The sequence below is a fragment of the Suillus paluster genome, assembly GCF_016628075.1.
Source record: "Suillus paluster strain FC165 chromosome Unknown EDB91scaffold_19, whole genome shotgun sequence".
Lineage (NCBI taxonomy): Eukaryota > Fungi > Basidiomycota > Agaricomycetes > Boletales > Suillaceae > Suillus > Suillus paluster.
In genome coordinates, this window is record NW_024537579.1 from 129,653 (window position 1) to 149,945 (window position 20,293).

A 20,293-nucleotide genomic window follows, 5' to 3' on the forward strand; every position below is an offset into this window, starting at 1 on the left:
GGAATTTATTGACGGAAGATACGAGAGATACATGTGAGCTTATATTGAAGAGACTATCAGAACGCGAGGGGCAACCATGAAGGGTTGAAGCATAAATACGAGCATGAAGGGTATGGCGGACGCATCGGTCAGAGTGTAAGAACGAGAGGCGAAGCGTGGTGCTCGCGATGTGAAGTGTGTACGATATGGACAAACATTTTATTTTGCCCAACCCATAGTAGACATCGAATCCGCGACAAGCAGTGGTGAGGATGGTGCCAAAGGACAACCAATGCGAGTACAGGGTTCTAGCTAATTGATGGTATACACTGGATAACGGATCACTGCGAGATAATTTTACGGCGAGTGTTTGAATCTGTCTTGATGGATGGAGAGGTGTCTACCAGCATGGCGTCATGCTAGGGTCGCAAATATGCAAACGAGTAGTTCTCCGGGAGTACTAGTGCTCTGTCTGGTGTACACACCAGAGCCGCCAAAACAAAAACCTGGGGCATAACACAAAGGCCGAAGGGAAGTAACGCTAGCACAACTCGACGGAGCTCAATAGGCCATGGTCGGGTTAGACCTGTGCGTAACTGCTGTGCCCTTGATGCGGTGCCGAAGTAAGACAACAGGTGTGAGAAAAACTATGGAGATGTATTGCAGAGTTGAGCTTGCCGTGTATCCACAGGGGCATCTAGTGGGTGAAGTGCCAAGACCAGTACGCCGACGGAACTTGACATATCAAGTCAGTCCAGTACAAGTGCGCGGCGGCAGGTTACGTATAACTGCTGCAATACAATGTTATTTGTCGAACTCGGGGCATAGAATCCCAGCGCACGAATGTTGTTGGGGTAGGAATCATGTTTGCACGGAACGTGCATGACATTGACAGGTATGGATATCCTGAGCTTCTTGGTTGCGGTCTTAAAATTGATGCTGCTGTTCCTTCCTTGAATATCCATGCTGTTTATTTCAGCTTTCCGTACGTATGTTTATGTATGTTACAGCCCGATAGTCATTGATCCTTCCCCTGAAAAAAAACTTGATTCAATTATGATTCGAATACTGAGTCTTCCGAAAGTCGACTCCTTCCTCACTGTGTACGCTCCTGCGAACACAGCATCCTTTGAGCCACCCATACTGATAATCACATTGCTGATGGGGCTCGCTGTGATCCTTCTGAGGTGCGAGATCTGAGGCCTGAGGCATGGCCCTTCTCTCTGGGTCACGAGTCGGCGGCTCGGCTTTTACCGCGCCTTCTTGCCTCGAGCCGCCATGGATCCCGACTTACAACGAGCGCCGTCTAGGGCGACGAAAACGTCTTTTGCGTGGGCTCAACGCCCGAGGCTTTCTTAACGCTCTTATATTGCTCGCGGTTCCCGTCCTTTCTCGCGCGTTTTTCTCCTTCGCTCTACCATGTCGACATACACCTGTCCCACAACCAGGAAGAAGCATTTCACATCCCGTCGTTTCCTTCCGCGCATTTAGTTTGTGATGCTCTCTGAATCCCATTCATGCACATTCCGACCGAAGCATGTCCGTGCTCCTTCATCGGTGCCGCTTGCACTCTTGGGTGACATCGTTGCGCTGGTCGTATTTGTGGTTAGGTTTCAACCCCATTGGGCGGTCGTGGGTGGTGTTGTGATGGTGACGTATGCAGGGACATCAAGAATGCTCTTGATAAGGTTGCACTAACCTTATCGAGAGTATTTTTGAGGTCCTCCAGACAATAATTCAGAAGTCTATCTGAACTTCTTGGTTTCATGCGCGCCTTATACAGCGGCCTAGTATGGATACATCATACACCTATCCTCTCAAAGTCAACATTCCTCTCGCCCAAAGATTCTGTCGAGCGTGACACGCAGGTGATTGATTGATCATCGCATGTCTGTCGGTTTCAGCTCATCTCACTTATTCTCTGGCACGGATGTATCTACTAACATTCAAGGTCCTCCGCTTGAGTGCAGAAAGCAGACGAGATAATTAAGACTATCGGGGGCGGGAGCACTATGTGCCTTCATGAACTAGACCGCGACCACGGTAATGACCATTGACGGCGCGCGTCTGATTTTGTGATCTAGGTTCGCGGCCTACCGCACTTTGCAGGCCTCGGCCATCCTCGCAACAGAGCGCGGTCATGCTACTCGTACTATGCTACGCAGCGAACCGAAATGTAACAAACCCTTCCATTGACTCATACGTCTAGCGACCGCCGCGTTTGAGACAGATACGGGGTTGATATTCTATGAAATACTCAGTTTGTTGTATCGTACACTTTTCAGTGACCTCGAGCTCGTTCGGAGAAAATCAGATTTAGTTGAATGCGAATTTTTCTACGGAGGGTTGCATGGTGATACAAGGACTACGACGAAAATGCAGTAAGGAATGTACAGAATAGTTCGGTGCAGCAGCAGCTGGCAGGAGGTGATACATACATATGCATAAGCACGCGTGTTTCGAATGAGAGAGATTAGGGTCGAAGTCTGGTATACTTGATAATACATATAAGTAAATGCTGTGGAAACTCGTGAGCGAACTGTTTCACGACAAAGACTCGCATTGAGCTTACCTATCAGATGATCTTGACGGTCATCACAAAGGGGATCGTTTCATCATCAAAATTCGTGATTCAGTCGTCGTAGACGTTAGCGAACGCGTCGATATCTCCAACACAAGAGATGTGGTCATTGCCCAGATGGCGTTTCAGCGCGTCCCGCCGACTGAACTCTCTCCCACATCCTCCAATCATTTGTTTTCCGTTATGAATGTATGGAGTCGCGCCGTGCGGAATGTTGTAGATTGTAGCCGATTCGCGCAGCAGACCCATTGTGCAGGTCTTTCGAAACGCGTATGCGTGCGGATATGTCGTTTAAGGTCAGGCGTACGATGGTTGCGCTGAACCCACTTGCAATAGGGACAAGCCCAAGGGTTGGATTTACTCGCAGAGCTGAGATTAGTGCCAGGGATTGCTCGAGTGTTCCGGGGAGGGGGGGCAGGGCGAGAACGTTTTGCGGAAGGCGACGCGTATTGGGGCGCGGCATTGCTAAGAGCGTAGGCAGGCGCATTGGTATTACGCGTGGAACAACGACGTTTCTTCGGATTACGCGAAGATGAAGGGACATATTCATCGTCCGTCTCCTCTGCATCACTCTGCCCGTCGGCATTGTCATCTAAATCATGTAGCACAGCAGAAACGTTGCGCTTTGAGAAGGAACGAGTGGAACGCGGGATAGACGGCAAGGAGTAGTTCACTGTAGCAAATCCATGCTGGGGAGCCGGTTGAGGAACAAAGGAAGAGGAGGGAGTGGGTTCCATTGTAGGCGCGACTTGGAGAACTGCGTCGTACTCAAAGTTGATGGGAGGGTGGAACTCGACGGGAGGGATATAAGGAAGATCCACGACTGGATCGAGATTGTGGGCCAGGCTGTTAATGAGCATAAGATGAATGACTCGTTGTGACATGGATACAAAACCTAGCGGCGCAGGCAGGTACACAGGTAGTAAAAATAAGGTGTTATGAGGATCACATACTATCGAACTTTGGCAAACTTTTGTACCAGGGGGGGAAAAAGCATGTGGCCACGGTCTCGCATGACAAAGAAGAGAAGTGTCACCCATACAACGCGGTCACATGCGCTCCACTGAAGTGGTTCAAAGGTCCATGAGTGGTCCCAGCTCGTCCCGAGGAGTGCAAGAATAAATACCCAAGGCGCTAGGGCCGTACAAATCTAGGCACAACGAAAGTGTAGATCGCCCAACTCGTTAAGGTGAAACACTCGATGAAATGATTATGTCGACGAGAGACTTATCTTGGATCAACGTGTGTCCAGAGACGCAAAAGTTGCTACGACACTCCATATTCTTCAAATTGCTGATGTAGAACATGTCCGAATTGATAAAGGACGGTCAGACGAGTGCAGTTTCTCGATCGCGCGAAGCGCCAGAATACGATGTATCAAATTAATACGGGCGTCGGATTCTCAACATCAAAGACGACAGGTCGACGACAAGTGACCGAAGCGATAAGAAACAAGATGCGTGCAAAGCACACACTGTGGGTAAACCTGAAAAAGGAGGGCGGCTGCGATGGAGCTAAATTTGTAACACTTCTTGAGGGTGGGTGGGGCACCAGCGACGAAAGCAAGATTTTGAATTGTCAAAAGCTTGTGAACCGGTGACCTTTAGGCTCGTGACCAGCCTGGCGTATACTACCACGGATGCTCGAGTTCACACACATCTCAAAAACGCACGTAGGCAGAATGGTTACGAGTCTAGGTGACCTTTCGTCCTAAAGTTTTAGACAAGTTAGGGTGTTTTTGCTAAGGACTTTTTGAGAATTTCACAATGTAAAATGGGTGGAAATGTCGAGTCGAAGTACCAAGTTAAATTGACCGCCCACCAACGTGATGAACCGATCGCGACGTCAACCCCCCGATGCCATTTCTGGGCCCTGGCTCTTCAAACCCGTCACGACACTATCACAGACCAGCTCTCATTGTATGTCTTTGACTCGCCCGGCGTTGACGACGCGGAGGAGATGACGAAGATGTAGGACGGAAATAAGGTTCTCACATTTAACTTAAATCTGTCGACTCCAATGGTTCAGGTTAACTCTTAGAATTCGAACTCAACGGCACCCTGATCAGGCAGAAGCCTTCAGGTTTTTGGACTTACGTCTCGACTCCGCCAACGAAAGCACTCTATAGCAAACCATGATATGTCTTCATCATCAAGAAGGAACCACTGTCTTCCTTCTATTAATATTATGGTCTGACTAAGTACGGGAAACTACATTCACAAGTGACGATTGGCTTCATACGAACCTCCGAAGGAACGACTGCCTTGCTTCAATTGATTTGGCTGGTCCGGGAGACTAACTCGCCGGCGACCCGTTGGTGATGAGCCCACTGCTTAGATCATGACTTGGGCTCTCCCGCGCTGAGCCGGTGTAGGTTTTCACTGGCATATTCTCTCGGATTTAAGTTCGCGAATTTCAACGTATCTACCTGATGTTCTGCAATATGGTGATTGCCACCTATCCGCCCCGTTCTCATCCCAGCGTCACTATAGAAATGGTTTTGCTGACGAGACTCCACACAGTATAAAGCGCGTCGGACGGGCGATAGTAGGAAGATGACCTATACTCCCCCCCCCAAGCGACACCGATGGGATCATATTTGATACACCTTACAGTCCTTTTTACATTTCTAACCAGCTTAGGCGTGCAGATTCATGCGCTCTCTCCGGAATATACCGCGTGCCAATTGCAAAAGAGCGTGGCTACGTCCCCGTTGACTGGGTGCCCAGCAGGAACGATCTTTGTGTCGCCCACAGATGACAGAGCAAGTTTCAAAAAAGTCCAAGATGCAATAAAGTCTCTGTGAGTAGCAGCCAGAATTGTTTTCTTGTCTGTTCTGTTGATATTTGCCCAGGCCAGAGACGGGTGACGCAATCATTCTGATCGGAGAAGGAGAATACAATGAAATGGTTAATGTCGCGCGGTCTGCACCGCTCACTCTTCTGGTATCAGTCACTTTCTAAGGTGTTTGAAGTTCGATTTCCGAGACATTTTGTTTATAGGGTCAGCTTAATCCTGATACGGCTTACAATGCAGCGGTTTCTCAGCGCAACCTTGTGCATATTTGGAACAATCTATATGTTCGCGATGGGTTGACCGACGAGGAAACCGCAACCCTCACCGTCGCACCTGTCTCTGGACAGTCCTTCGGCAACACTAACTTCAGAGCGTATAATATTGACTTCGAGAATCGCGCTGTAAGCGTTGCCTCCTTCCTTCCATTTGGACATATGTACAATCTCATCCGATCAGGCCAACTACGCGATTTCTCGAGCTCTCGTCACTTCCCTCGCCTATACAAATGCTTCCTTCTATGGCTGCGTCCTTCGCTAGCTATCAAGACACATGGTACACCGGCAGTGGTGCATACACGTATGCCGTCGACAGCATAGTATACGGTTCAACTGATTGTGAGTCATGTTTTCTTGACCCATGCGCGTTGCAACTACTGACATCGTGACAAGATCTGTTCGGATTTGGCACTGCGTAAGAGCGTCTTGATGCATACATTAAATCCATCGAGTGACTTTTTGAACAGATGGTTCCAAAATGTGACTTTCGCCAATCGAGCTTGTGGTGGCGGCCTCACCGCCTGGCAAGGAACAAGCGGCACCAAGAATGGGGTATACATCGCCGATTCCAAAATCATTCGGGTCAGTTTTTTTGATCTGGTGCTCAAGTCTTCGATGACTATCTCCAATTCAGTCCCCGGATGCTAGTGCGACCACTGTGACTGATGCCCATTGCTACCTCGGTAAGCTAAAGAGCGGAGTACATACTCCAATTGTAACGCTGAGTTGTCAACGACTCCTGTAGGACGTCCATGGAATGACCTGGCCATTTCTGTATACTTACGCACTTACATGGATGAGAGTATTCACCCCGTAGGTTTCAGACCCTGGGCTTCAAAGTAAGCACAATTGTAAGAGACCGGCACCAATTGCTGACTTGTTTACGACAGAAACACTGGCACCATTCCGAGCACCACTTACTACGCCGAGTTTGATTCATATGGTAAGCCTCGTGTACTCATGCTGCCAGTGCCGGATGCTTACATTGTTTGCAGGTCCTGGAGGGAGCACGTCGAAACGTGTACCACAAGACCATGTGTTGACTTCCGAGGAGGTGGACAAAAACTTCACACTGGAGGAAGTGTTTGTTGGTACATTAGCGTGGATTGACTTCAAATACGAGTATTGATAGGTATTGTCGTATTGCACTTAAATAGACGGCAATGGTTGTCGCCAGCAGCCACTCTCATTCATTGTGTTACCCCGAATCTCTTATCCTCGCATCTCATACACGGGGCAACCATACAGATTCATGCCGATCCAAGCCTATTGGAGCTTCCACGTCCCTTAACAGGTGTGACGGATAGCTGTGCTGCATGTCGGATGGCCGTCAAAGTCCTGAGAGGCCCTTCAACCTGCCTTTTGTCACCTGTCGCCTCGTGGAGTGTGACCGACAATGCAGCTACCTCAGGATCTTGTGGAATCCTTTGTTTTGGAAGAGGCTTCCCATCTCCGAACGCAAGCTTTGGCGGAATTTGTCCAAGTGATCGCAACCACTGCGCAACTGCTGCTAAGGAAACGCGAACTTCCCAAGAGCTGCCCTCCTGACCAGCACCATGTTTGTGAGAACTTTGACTACGGAAGAAAGATACCGCCGAGGACTCACAGTGATCGTTCTTGCGATTGCGGCCTGAATGCCAAAAGCGAGGAAGTAACCTGCAACGTGATCTAGGACTTGCACAGGGAGTGGTCGAGGGTTTGGCTTATCCAGGACGGGCTGCCCATTAAATTCAGCAAAAGCTTCACCCTCCGCCCAATTGAAGCCTGTGGCAGTCTGAACGAGCGAGTCGAACTAATATGTTATTGTCAGAAAGCATAGTAATGAAGAACCAAAATGTATTACGCCGCGCTTGTTCTTCCAGGGCCCTTCCCAACCATACGCTGTCAAATTGGCGCATACAATACCAGGGCGAATTTTGGCGAGCTCGTGAGGACCAAAACCTTTGTCGCGAAGGCCACCTGGTCGGTATGCTTGCAGGAATACGTCAGCATCCTTCACCAATTCTTTCAGGCGGTCGTGGTGAGTGGGCTCTGTGAGATCGAGCTGCGTCGTGCGCTTGCCACGAGATGTATCAGCGTAGAGATAAGGTAAATCGGGAAGCTTTGGGGACGTAACCAGGAGTACATCAGCTCCATACGCTGTCATGTTTGCAGATTATCGATTGTGAGCATCGATTTGAGATAGGAATGTTGGCACATACCTGCGAGCGTTCGGCCGCACACTGGTCCTGCAAGCACTCGGGACAGATCCAACACTCTAATTCCGTCGAGAGGGAACGGTGGGGACACCTTGATTTCCCGTTTGGGAGCGTCTCCAATCTTAATGAGCTGGATGGGAGGGGTTCCCCGCAATGCAGCTTGCTTGGGGATGCTTATCCCATTCCTCGAATGACCTATAGGCAGAGACACACATGTTCTGCTTTTCCGCTTCATCTTCAAAATCTTTCGCGGTCCATTGCAGTAAGGCAACTTGAACGGCTTCAGCGAGTGGGTTCACACTGCAAAATATTGAGGATACCTTCTGCGTGGCTTCGGTGATCGTTAGCTACTTATAAAACATGTGCTCAGAATTTTGATGAGAACTGACTGCGGAAAGTAGGTTTTCAGAAGAACGAAACTGTTGTCCTTGGTTCTATAAATTCCCTCCAGGTCACTCCACGATCTAGTGGGTTTCTGGTCATCTATGGTGTACCAAGCTTGACTATTTGATGTCAGTAAGATTAATTCAAAACGAAGAGAATAGGTAACCTCGAGATATCCAAGACGGCATGACGTGCATCGACGCTCACGTCTTGCATGTTTCCTGTCCTCAAAAAATGGATATACGCAGCTGCTAGGCCTGACAGGCCGATGGATGTCTGAAGGGGGCTGGATCGGTGATAGCATTCGAGGCTTGAATATGTTTGCTTACCTGGGCTGCGCTCCCTACCTTGAAGGAGGAGTTGACTGCAGTATCAGGGCAGTCACCGAGTTTGAGGTGTGAAAGCATCTCTTGAGGCAAACCATTGGCGAGCCACAGAGAAGTAGCCTGATTACAGGGGTCTGCGACGTCTGGCGTGTAGGACATGTTTCTGCCGCAGATTGTACGAGTGAGCTATGAACGGGGGGACAAGGATGTGCTTAGTCTAAGTAAACACGGCATCTATGTATGCGTACTTACTACTGATAGGATGGATCTTCTTTGATATCTTGATCATGAATCATGATGGTGATGTGGCTATCTACACTACGAGTAGCATCTAAATCTGGGGATAGCCTCGCCAGAGGAGCTTTTCCCCGAATACTGTCGTATATCTAGATTTGCTCTCCTGTGTTCGGACAGGTGGTGTCACGTCGGGATGCACGAACTGGTGCATCTAAAAAAGTCAAACTGGTCAAAACAAGTTTTCAACAGAAGCCTGTATGTGGCCGAGCGCCTAGTGTCGCCCAAGTACCTCTCTACCAATATGAGAGCGCACGCTTATGACTGAAGAAAGTTTCAAATGTGAACGTAAACTAGGCCGTCTCTCAGATGCTGGTAACCAAGAATAAGCTTCACAATCACGCGAGTCCTTTACCATATCCATTCGCTCGGCGGCTCCCACTAACGGAATCAGTAACCTCTAATACACCGTTATTTGAGTTTGGGTCGCATAGCACTTGATCGCAGCCATACTTTTATCTTTTTTGTTTTATGCGCAACTACATACTAGTATTATACCTGTAGACTAAAAACACTTCATTTGAATGCAAGATGTTGCGAAAATTTCACTGTTCTGTGTGACAAATGATATACTGCCTTCCATCTCACTCCTTGACCAATGGAATATGCGTTCATGACCCCCAGCTATCATATCCTTGTGCCACAGCAATATTATGCCGGTCAAGGGTGTCTGAAGCAGTCCAATATCAGATCTAACCAACAGAAAGATAAAAACCTAATTTGATCGACGCGATTCCCGTCGTCGAATATCTTATCTAACCAACCGGGTCTTGTATTTACCTGACTCAAATGGTGGTGATTCTGGTGAACGCACGATAACATTCAGTGACAGAATTTTCATCGTGTGGTAACTTCTCAACCGATTTTCTTAAAAACTTGTTATGCAGAAGACTAAATGTATATAAAACCTATTGCCAAGAGCGATTGACAATATTTTGCCTGGTTGTGTTGCGGCAGATGTTTTAAATTTGCGAACTCAAATGACGGTGTGTTGCTGTATCTAAGATAGCATGACGTACATCAACGCTCACGTCTTGCATGTTTCCTGTCCTCAAAAAATGGGTATACGCAGCTGCTAGACCTGAAAGGCCGATAGATGTCTGAAGGGGGCTGGTTCACGAATGTCATTTGAGACTTGTATATGTTTGCTTACTTGGGCTGCGTTCCCTAGCTTGAAGGAAGAATCAATCGCAGTATCAGGGCAGCCACTGATATCGAAGCGTGAAAGATCTCTCGAGGTAAATCATCGGCCATCCACATCCACAGAGAAGCAGCCAGATTGCAGGGGTCTGACGCGTGGGACATGTTTCTGCCACAGATTTTACGAGTGAACTATGAGCGGGAAGTTACTGTGATCGAGACCAGGATGTGGTAGATTAGTCTGCATCCACTGAGTGTGCGTTACCCTGTTCTCACTCCGGCACCATTCCGCTGCCAACCTAATGAAGCCACAACGAGAACTGGGTACCAGCAGTGAATGCTGTTGCATCGCGAGGTAAGCCTACGGGGAAAACGTACCGCAAACAACACAGACGTCACGCGCGAGAAACAAGATGAATCGTGACGCTAACGCGATCATTGACAAACCTCACGTGCGAGTCTCGCACATGATTTGTGAAACTCTGCAACACTCAGCATCATTTCCCAAACCATGGCCTGGTGTCGGGACCCAACATCGAGATCAATAATGAACTTGGTAGCGGAGATTGAAATATATCGGGATAAGCCGTGATACCGAGAACTCCCGAAGAGGTGAATAATTTTGGTCAAGCAGCGCCTTTCGTTCACTTTGTCTTCTTCGGAATGGTCTCGAGAACACTGTCGGCGTCGCTAGCTCGTTCACTCAGAACTACTGCGCGCAATCCTGTAAGTTTGCTATGTTTTACTAGACCGTTTGTTTTGATGTTCATACGCTTGTAGCGGCCTTTACGGTCATTTGCGACAGCTGTGAACATTCCGTCTCCCATCACCCAAACCACCACACTCTCCAATGGCTTGACTGTCGCCACCGAGTCTCATCCTCATGCTCAGACCGCAACAATTGGTGTCTGGATCGATGCCGGTTCGCGTGCCGAGACCGACAAAACTAATGGTACCGCCCACTTCCTCGAGCATATGGCCTTCAAGGGCACCAGCCGTCGTAACCAACACGCATTGGAGCTCGAGGTCGAGAATATTGGCGCACACCTAAATGCGTATACCTCTCGCGAGCAGACCGTATACTATGCAAAGAGCTTCCGAAAGGATGTTCCGGTTGCCGTTGATATTATTTCCGATATTCTGCAGAATTCCAAATTGGAGACTGCAGCTGTTGAGAGGGAACGTGATGTCATTCTTCGAGAGCAGCAGGAGGTTGACAAGCAGCTTGAGGAGGTTGTCTTCGATCATCTCCATGCTGTTGCTTTCCAACGTGCGTATTTCGCTTTCGTCTCATACTCGCTTTACATCCGCACCCAACACTTATTCATAATCTTTTGTAGATCAACCGCTTGGCCGTACCATTCTTGGCCCTAAAGCCAACATTCTCTCCATCAAGCGTGACGACCTGGATTCCTACATCAAAACCAACTACACCGCCGACCGCATGGTTCTTGTTGGCGCAGGAGGTGTTGACCACCAGGAGCTGGTGAACCTTGCTGAAAAGCATTTCTCTTCGCTTCCCGTCTCCCAGAACCCCATCCCTCTTGGCCGTCTTGCTCACTCCCGTTCAAACTTTGTTGGTTCGGACGTTCGTCTCCGTGATGATGCCATTCCCTGTGCACACGTCGCCATTGCTGTTGAGGGTGTCGGTTGGAGCTCACCCGACTACTTCCCCATGCAAGTAATGCAGAGCATCATGGGCAACTGGGACCGTTCTCTCGGCGCTTCCCCTCTCCTCTCATCTCGTCTTTCCCATGTCATCTCCTCCAACAACCTTGCCAACTCCTTCATGTCCTTCTCCACGTCTTACTCCGACACCGGTCTCTGGGGCATTTACCTTGTGTCCGAGAACCTCATGAACCTTGACGACATGGCTCATTTCACTCTCAAGGAATGGTGCCGCATGTCCATGGCTCCCACTGATGTCGAGGTTGAGCGGGCCAAGAGCCAGCTCAAAGCCGGTTTGTTGCTCTCTCTTGACGGGACGACTGCTATTGCAGAGGATATTGGAAGGCAACTTGTTACCACTGGTCACCGTCTCACTCCTCAGCAGATCGAGTCTGCTGTCGATGCTGTGACTACAGATGAGATCAAGCGTGTTGCACAGAAATACCTGTGGGACAAGGATGTAAGAGCTTTTTCTCGGACCTGATTTTGGGCATATTCACTCAATCACTCGTTTGTAGATTGCCATCGCTGCTCTTGGCCCGCTCGAGGGTCTCCTCGACTACAACCGCATTCGCTCAGACTATGTCATCCATGATATATTAAAGGTCTGTTTTGTTTTGTTTTGTTTGCGTGAGGTGATGATATATTGACGGTCGCGGGATGCTCAGGTGCGATTGTTGTTTGGACGCTAGCTAGACGATATGCTGTTCGCTGTTGTTCGTTCCGAATAGACCACGGAATAAATGACTTTTAATACCACCATAATTTCTTGCGAGTGAATGGACTGAGGTTTTTGCGGGTTTCGATCAAAATTCTGTAGTCGATAATTATATCAATGGTTTGTTCCTCCACCAGCTTGAACTATTGTACTCGACCAATTTATTACATCATTAAGGGGGTTGTTCAAAACTTTTCAGTGCGCGTGTAGCGCACTCATCAAGAGGTCTATTTTTCCCGTTTCTTCACTGACCGGTGCAACATCATCAGATTTTTCTGTTGTGTTGTTCGATGTGCATGTAAACTAGTTGACGTATAAGTACTTTACGATTGCACTTGATCTTGAACCCCTGACCACAGCGGTTGGCCAATGTACTAAACGTGTGATGCTGATTTGTGTAAACAAGGTGATAGTCGGCATCATCGAACCCTAGTCACGTCAATGCAGGTTTGTTGCTCCACCAGCTTGAACTGTTGTACTCGACCAATCCACTAGTCGACACATTTCGGCGAAAATGACAACGACACGAGCTGGACGCGCGACGACAATTTTACAGGTGCTTGTAAGTTATACAATAGTCCAAGTCAAAACACGGTGTCCGGCACACCACCAGAGGCAACAACTAGCACATTAAAGATCAACGATATCTACGCCTCACTTCCGCCTCTCGATGTCCCTTTGGGCCGATGCTTCACTATCCATGGGTGTCGTGAGACATCAGTTAATGGGATACGCTCTTCAGGGTTATATTTGAGTAGCTGCAAGGGCGATTAGAGTCTGGAGCACAGAGTAACATCGTGAGCATACCTGGGTTATTAGATCTCTGGCCTCGGGAGAGACGAGTGGTGGTATTCTGAGGTCGACTTTAGCTATTCGACGGTAAGTGGCTTGAATCACAAGCGTCAGCTTAAGAGAAGCGCAAGTATAGCATGCTGCTCACCATTCACGCTGTTCCGATCTTCAAAAGGAGGATTCCCAACCAAAAACTCGTATGTTAGTACACCCAGGGCCCAGTAATCTACCTTCTCATTATGTTCCCTTCCCTCGACCATCTCAGGTGGCAGGTAATCGAGCGTCCCACATAGCGTCATGCGTCTATTTCCAGGTGCGTGTACGCTCCATCCAAAGTCGCCTATCTTCAGCTCACCATTGATCCCCAACAACAAATTCTCCGGCTTGATATCTCGATGAATGACGTGCTTGCCATGCAAGTAGGTCAAGGCATCCGCCATCTGGTCGATATACCTCGAGCTCCGTTTCTCTGAAAAGCTGCCATGCTTGGAGAGCTGCTTGTACAGCTCGCCTTTACCAGCGAACTCGAGCATGAGGAAGATGCGTTTCTCGTCGTGGAAGTAACCGTACAAGCGAAGTACGTTTGGGTGGCGGAGATTTTGTTGAATCTCTATTTCTCGTCGGATTTGTTTCTCGACGCGGGACTGAATGATTTCGGATTTGTAGAGGGTTTTGAGTGCGAGGATATATTGTGGTTCGCATTTGGTGCGAACCATGTAGACGCGCCCGAATTTTCCCTTGCCGAGGGGGCGACCGATCTCAAATGAGGGGAGGCTCCACTCTCGGGTGGGACGTGTTCTGCATGGGATGTTAATGATGAGATGCCACTGGGGTTGTCTTTACTTACCTTGAGACGCTGGAATCGAGAGCGAGCGCTTCGGCTGCCTCTCCAAAGACTTTTTCACCCCTCTTCTCGTTGTCTAGCTCGAGGCCACCATCATACTTGCCGATGTCAAGCTGGGGTTGGGGTTCTGAAGGAGTTACCGCTCTACTAGTTCGAGCAGTTCCAGGTGCATTTGTGTTCGTCTGGTTACGGAGAGCAGACGGTTGAGTTGGTTTCGCTGTAGGAGGATGGGGTGCGGCATATTTTGTGAGGAGTTTGGCTACGTTTGTTTGGGAGGGCTGCTTGGTATGGCCGGGACGAGAAGATTGGTGCTTCTTGGAGGAGATTTCGAGGGCAGCGATCTGCTTCGTGACCGCGCCTATTGACGCCATTTCCAAGGGAGTTGACTTTGGGTGCGGGTGAGGAAGGGATGCGGTAAAACGCGTGGCCGTGCAGTTAGGTACTTGGTTCGACTTTTCGAGCCCCGCTCACGCGTTCGATCACATGATCAGATCTTGTCTGCTTACTAATGCTTCGCACACCTGAGCTGGTAGCCTAAGTACAGGGGGGTTAACTATTGAGTACTCTGTTGTATCGTACGAGATTCTTTTGTGTATGAGGGAAAACTATCAAGTCCTTCAAGGGACCATCTATGTTGTATCGTACGACATCCTTTGTGTGTATGTTCTGCTTAGTACTTACTATCAAACATGTTGCCAAGCGGTGGAAGAGAAATGCTCTATCAGTCAGCCACTATTCGTGCGCAGGGTTCCTCTCCTGGCATGCAGATGACACTCCCGTACATGACGGGGGTGGTTGTCTTTCATCAGTGTCCTCCCGCAGTTAGGCCATAAACACTCCACTTTAATGCGGTCTCCATCTAGAAAGATACGACGGAGAGAACCCATGTCGCAAGCTCCAAGAGTGCTTTCGGCGTCAAATGCAGCCGGTATTTCCATAGAAATACTTGCGCTGGCGCCTGGCTCTGTGTTCACTACGTCTGGAGACGTGGGAGCAACCTCGACAGGAGGGACAAAGGGCATCGAGGGAGATGCAGAATGTCCGGAGTTTACAACATGCAAGGCCGGATTGGCTAACCAAATGTAATGCCTCAGAATCAAGATTGCCTGGTCAACTGTTAGCTGCTGACCGCATACCGCCTGAAGACGGACAAGGTAGGCTTCAACAGAAGATGCCATCCGTGTGTTGACCGTAGGAGTAATCTGATTCAAAACAAAGTTATCCCATGATCTGTGAGGAGTGGTCAAGTACTGGAGCCTAAGTCAGAGAAGATGGAACTTACTGATGCTCTGTGAAACTATTGGATGGAGACGAGTCCACGGCCGAGGTCAATTTTACAGGCGAGACGGCTGGTGCAACGTGATCGATGCTTTTGCTAGCGTGATGTAGGAGTCAGAAGGCATCAGTTGAACCAGATCAAGCGTACTCACAGCACCTCGTTTTCATTTCTATAAAAATCCCATGGACGAATAGGATTGTCAACATAATTTTGACTGAAGAAATCAACTGTCGCATTGGTATCAATCTGACAGCTGTCGAAGTTCGCTGTCAGCTCTTCCAAGGTGCGACTCTTTGAATTCATGGCGGGTGACTTACAATGGGAGACGTTCAGAACTTCAAATTTATACGGAACAGTGGTAAGATACGCAATGCACCGGCAATGGTTAATGAGAGACCGATCCACAGCAACATACCTTAAGCAATGTATTCATTAGCAAAGAAAGTGGACATGATGCTGCGCCGTCTGATACACGTTGTGAGTCGTTGCAACGCTTAATTGACACCTAGACACTATATCTGGCACTCAGAGGCCTCACTATTTCCGACAGAATATGACTTGGGCGGTAAGCTCAGGATAACGAGGGAATCTGAAAGGTAGACTTTGGCCGTTGTAGCTCGAGTACACCATTCAAGCAATGTGCTCTGCCAAAGCACAGACCCGCGAGGTGACAACGAAGGTCAATCAATCAATAAAATGAGTGTATATTGAAGCTGAAGGCTGTCTTCCGGTTTACTTTGGTGAGCAGCTTGGGCGATCAAAGGCATGTCTTAGTTTCCAGGTGACACATCCAGTGTAGCATAGAGTCATCAGCTTGAACTGCATTGATGACAAAACCTTTAAAATTGAAACGAAATTTTTCTGTGACTTACAGGATACAAGGGAAATTGAATAAAGAAGACTCGGAGTGTTAGAATATGCGATTCAAGATAATACTGCAGGTATATACCAGATAATCAAAACATGCTATTTTGATCTCTCACGTGACTTATTGCAACTTTTTGCTGCGTCTCCTCGAGGTCTCCTCGAGTTCATTGTACACACAGTCCTTCGACGCACAGAAGGTGAGTGGCACAGATATTGGTGCGCGTGTAACACATGGCGAGCACGAACACCGTGGCTGGGTCGTCTGACCCCCGCCGTACTATGATCTCGCCCGGCACATTCTCCGATTACACGACCTCTGTGCAATCGGCTGCACTGGCTACAACTCGTATTGCTGCTACTACACTACCACAAGACATAGAGTTTCACCGTTCTATACATGCATCATTCGCTGCAGAGCTTGACTCGCTTTCCACACGAGTTCTCCAGCTTACCAACAAGCTTGTGCGACTTGCAGGCTCTGTGGATAGCGGTGCTACTGGGCGCGGCACATTGGATGATGAGGATGATGTATTGGACGGTTTTAAATCCCTGATCGTTGATCCAGTGGATAGACTTTTTGAGAGGACAGATATGTGTTTGGATGATTATATGGGGCATAAGAAAGAGCCTGCTATCGCTGTTCCCGCTCTACCAAACCAGAGTAACAATCTATCAAAGGTGCATCCAGCAATGTTTGAGATTCATTAAGTACTAAGTATTCATTGTCGTATAGAAAACCCCAGCCCCAAGAGGACGCCTGCACCCTGCGCTACAGCATGCTTCTCATTTACCAAAGCCTCAACTGCTGTTCAATACAAAAGTGGATAACCGAAATGAGACGCCGTACATCCCGACTCGTACCCTTGAACACAAGTGGTGTGCCCGTGTCCCGCTTGGATACATATTCCACGACGAAGACCAGAGTGAGGGCATGGACGAGGAAGAAAAACAAAAGCTGTTCGTCCTTTCTAATTTTTTCACGACTGCTGTCTTAATTCTCGCAGATCGGCGCACCCCTACTATTATGAGCTCACCCATCCACCATTCCCTACTCATCTCTTCTGTCCACCCTCTACCACCATTCTACCTGCTTCTCTCACAGGTACCGACGTCTCGAAGCACATATATGTCTCGACTCCATCTGCTCTTTCGTCAATGGCTACAAAGCTCAAAGCAGCGAAAGAAATTGCTGTCGACCTTGAACACCACTCATACCGCACATACAGAGGGTTTCTTTGTTTAATGCAGATTAGCACACGCGAGGAGGATTTCATAATCGACTTGTTGGTACCAAGTGTGCGAGATTCGATAAGCAATGCACTAAGTGAAGTTTTTGCCGATCCAGAGATTGTCAAGGTGCGCTTGCATAATTTGCAGGCGGTACTTTCGTGCTCTATTAATTCTTATGACTTTCAGGTCTTCCATGGCGCTGAGAGTGATATTGTGTGGCTTCAGCAAGACTTCAATATTTTTGTTGTTGGACTGTTCGACACATATCATGCCTCAAAGGCCCTAGACTTTCAGAAGCATGGTCTTGCGAACTTGTTAGAGGCGTTCTGCGACTTCACACCCGATAAGCGGTATCAACTTGCTGATTGGCGCATTCGGTACGTCGAAATCATCTTTATCTTCTCGTCTCTTCCTTCGTTTCCAGGATGATTGCACATGCGATGACGCCCTCGGGTTCCATGCGTGCCTGTTTTCATTGAAATTTATCTATTAAAATTCTTCCAGCCGGTTTATCCCTGTCATAATGTCAAATCCCCTCCACTTCTATCTTCATTTGTTTTCTCTTGGAGGTATTGTAAGAATGGAACGTTGGTTCTATGGAACCAGTTCGCGTCCGCGGTACGCGAGCTCCACGTCATAGGAGTTCTATGTTATTTCGTTTCTGTATATGTTGTCGAATTTGATTCAGCTCCGTTTTTATCCATCGTCTCTTAAGGATGTACAACTAACTTTTACGAAGTCCATTGCCAGACGAGATGCTCACGTATGCACGCTCCGATACTCATTTCCTGCTATATATCTATGATCGACTTCGACTCTCCCTTATCGAGCGTGCACAGATAGTGCCTGCTCCAGAAGCATCTTTGTCAAGCACGGTATCTAGTATCATCAAGGGCAGCATATCTGACAAGCCATCACACGCGCTGCTGAATGATGTCTTGGCACGTTCGACTCGGACTGCGCTAAGGTTGTATGACCGCGAGGCATACGACGCTGAGCTTGGCATTGGTACCGGCGGCTGGGATACGCTTGCACGGAAATGGAACAAGAGTGCATTGACCAACAGTGCTAGCGAGATTAATGGCGTACGAGGTGGCGTAACTGGAGATGTGTACAGGACAGTGCATCGGTGGAGGGAGGATGTAGCAAGGGAGGAGGATGAGAGTACGAGGTGAACACCCTTCATATCCAGGGGACCATGGTGGTGTGGTTCCCCGGAGTTGTCGAGCCTCTTCTGCTCGTATATTGACTGACTTGGTGCACAGATATGTTCTCCCAAACCACCAACTTTTCACTGTAGCCGAGCGGTCACCTTCCAACGCTGCTCAGCTCCTTGCGCTCTTCTCACACGCCAGCGTTCCGCCCGTCCTACGACGAAGAGCAAGTGAACTTGCGGAAGCCATCAAGTCCACCATGGAACAAGTGGGGTCTTCAGAAGTCACTGTTGAGGCTGTCACGGTTACTACAAGTGCCAAAACAGCTGACTCAGCTGCCTTGGCTGGAGTTGTTGTAGGCGAAGAAACTGCAAAATCTAGACTATGGGGTTCAGTGGAAGTTTCTTCTTCCTCGGTTGTTCAGCGTGCGTCGTCCTCATCTCTTTTCGGCCCTCGGAGCGCAGCGGCCGCCGAAGGAAGTTCATATTCGGCTTCGCGAAGTTCATTATTCGGCGCCACATTGCCGTTCCGCAGGACGCCTCACGTAAGTCAGCCCACTCGCCTGGACACCTCCATGATGCTGAAGATCTTTTCCAGAGCTCAGCGCCAATTATATCGTCCAGTAGCAAGAAATTCCATGACCTCGTGATGCAGATACATCGGACCCTCGTCATTGCGCCTAAGCAACCTCAGGCAAGTCAATCCCTGTATTCGCGCACAGTTCTTATCTTCATCCCAATATCTAGATTACTCAAGTTCGTTCTCAGACAATCTTCGAATCCAGCGTCTTCTCGGGTTCTGGCTCAACACATCCAGCAACGCCCGCCCCTGCCGTGACTTCAGCAGAAGCGCCTGACGGAGCTACTATCTTGGGACAAGTAGAAATTCCGTTTATTCCTTCCGATCAGCGGCAGTCCCGTCTCGCCCCTGTTTCAGACGATACCATTGTATTCGTGGGTCAGGTCAGGCAGAAGAAGCGCAAGCGGATCAAACCCACAGTATCGGGCAAACCCCCAATCGGAGATCAGGAAGACACGGGTGAGGATGAGGTATTTGATTATACGACAGTGCCAAACCTCCTTGATGATGTCCCGCCTGCCCCCGAGGAGCTTGATACGAGGAAGAAAAAGAAGCAAAAAGACGTCAAAAGTACGCTATCAATTGTTCTCTCTATCACCTTTGTTTCAATTGTGCGGAATCTTCCTTCGTCGCCATATTACTTCTTTGGCAGATTATCGTCGCACCCCTTTTGCTTTCGGCCGACATGCTGCATGCTTACCTGTCTGTTAACAGGTACTGGAGTCATAGAGTATGGCAATTTTCGCGCACCACCGCGAGATATGCGCGAGGTTAAGAGTGGTAACAAAACACATACGTTTAGATGACCTCGATCCATCCGAATAACGTTGTATCTGTAAGGCTATTTTGCCTTCACATCCTAACAGGTGTTGTTCATATACTACGTCGCTCCTATGTGTGGTCCGGACAACACCAGTGACTTCTGTTCTCGTGTGAGGGGGCACCATACTGAGGTCTTCGAACAGGGATTGCTTTTGTGCTATTGGACTTGAAACTTGAAACATCAATTCCACGAGGCAAACGCAAATTGTAGCCGTCGATGCGTGAGCACGGCAGAAGGACCAAATTGGTAGCATCTTTCGAAATCCAGAACAGACTTGCCTGGTATTTTGTCGGAACAATCTCCGGCGGTGGGTCGCTAGGCTAGGGTCACCTTCACGCACAAAGGTGCGTACGCGTATACGGCGAA

At 48.7% G+C, this 20,293-nt stretch overlaps 7 protein-coding genes across 7 annotated transcripts; 3 read left to right on the forward strand and 4 right to left on the reverse strand.

Annotated features, from left to right (window-relative positions):
- Positions 1-2,253: 2,253 nt before the first annotated feature.
- Positions 2,254-3,575, reverse strand: EDB91DRAFT_1335859 (uncharacterized protein; the record flags this gene model as incomplete). The annotated part of the gene is made up of 3 exons (XM_041325516.1): positions 2,254-2,497; positions 2,552-3,406; positions 3,514-3,575. The coding sequence occupies 2 exons, from the start codon at positions 3,573-3,575 to the stop codon at positions 2,728-2,730; spliced, it is 741 nt and encodes a 246-aa protein (XP_041178280.1). The 3' UTR covers positions 2,254-2,497; positions 2,552-2,727.
- Positions 3,576-5,147: 1,572 nt separating this feature from the next.
- On the forward strand, positions 5,148-6,760 carry EDB91DRAFT_1247295 (carbohydrate esterase family 8 protein; the record flags this gene model as incomplete). Its single annotated transcript, XM_041322792.1, has 10 exons — positions 5,148-5,362; positions 5,415-5,505; positions 5,563-5,757; positions 5,835-5,970; positions 6,025-6,046; positions 6,099-6,213; positions 6,266-6,314; positions 6,377-6,470; positions 6,522-6,574; positions 6,627-6,760. The coding sequence occupies 10 exons, from the start codon at positions 5,148-5,150 to the stop codon at positions 6,758-6,760; spliced, it is 1,104 nt and encodes a 367-aa protein (XP_041178281.1).
- Positions 6,432-9,103, reverse strand: EDB91DRAFT_1328516 (CoA-transferase family III). The gene is given in 13 exon segments (XM_041325288.1): positions 6,432-6,470; positions 6,522-6,574; positions 6,627-7,175; positions 7,238-7,423; positions 7,475-7,770; positions 7,833-8,002; positions 8,025-8,109; positions 8,129-8,160; positions 8,219-8,332; positions 8,380-8,489; positions 8,543-8,725; positions 8,792-9,001; positions 9,066-9,103. 9 exon segments carry the CDS (start codon positions 8,696-8,698, stop codon positions 6,882-6,884), a joined length of 1,443 nt encoding a protein of 480 aa, XP_041178282.1. The 5' UTR covers positions 8,699-8,725; positions 8,792-9,001; positions 9,066-9,103; the 3' UTR covers positions 6,432-6,470; positions 6,522-6,574; positions 6,627-6,881.
- A 1,533-nt stretch (positions 9,104-10,636) lies between these two features.
- On the forward strand, positions 10,637-12,291 carry EDB91DRAFT_1051370 (Metalloenzyme, LuxS/M16 peptidase-like protein; the record flags this gene model as incomplete). Its single annotated transcript, XM_041313602.1, has 4 exons — positions 10,637-10,699; positions 10,754-11,243; positions 11,314-12,101; positions 12,160-12,291. 4 exons carry the CDS (start codon positions 10,637-10,639, stop codon positions 12,289-12,291), a joined length of 1,473 nt encoding a protein of 490 aa, XP_041178283.1.
- A 379-nt stretch (positions 12,292-12,670) lies between these two features.
- On the reverse strand, positions 12,671-14,438 carry EDB91DRAFT_1200752 (kinase-like protein). The gene is made up of 4 exons (XM_041320656.1): positions 13,999-14,438; positions 13,300-13,949; positions 13,167-13,246; positions 12,671-13,117 (listed from the first exon to the last, which is right to left on the reverse strand). The coding sequence occupies exons 1-4, from the start codon at positions 14,364-14,366 to the stop codon at positions 13,007-13,009; spliced, it is 1,209 nt and encodes a 402-aa protein (XP_041178284.1). The 5' UTR covers positions 14,367-14,438; the 3' UTR covers positions 12,671-13,006.
- Positions 14,439-14,509: 71 nt separating this feature from the next.
- On the reverse strand, positions 14,510-15,759 carry EDB91DRAFT_1126254 (uncharacterized protein). The gene is made up of 4 exons (XM_041318425.1): positions 15,690-15,759; positions 15,426-15,520; positions 15,278-15,370; positions 14,510-15,225 (listed from the first exon to the last, which is right to left on the reverse strand). The coding sequence occupies exons 1-4, from the start codon at positions 15,705-15,707 to the stop codon at positions 14,721-14,723; spliced, it is 711 nt and encodes a 236-aa protein (XP_041178285.1). The 5' UTR covers positions 15,708-15,759; the 3' UTR covers positions 14,510-14,720.
- Positions 15,760-16,250: 491 nt separating this feature from the next.
- On the forward strand, positions 16,251-20,269 carry EDB91DRAFT_1126262 (ribonuclease H-like domain-containing protein). Its single transcript, XM_041318426.1, has 9 exons — positions 16,251-16,819; positions 16,875-17,098; positions 17,146-17,497; positions 17,558-17,748; positions 18,111-18,542; positions 18,637-19,069; positions 19,123-19,218; positions 19,272-19,674; positions 19,819-20,269. The coding sequence occupies exons 1-9, from the start codon at positions 16,373-16,375 to the stop codon at positions 19,908-19,910; spliced, it is 2,670 nt and encodes an 889-aa protein (XP_041178286.1). The 5' UTR covers positions 16,251-16,372; the 3' UTR covers positions 19,911-20,269.
- Positions 20,270-20,293: the final 24 nt, after the last annotated feature.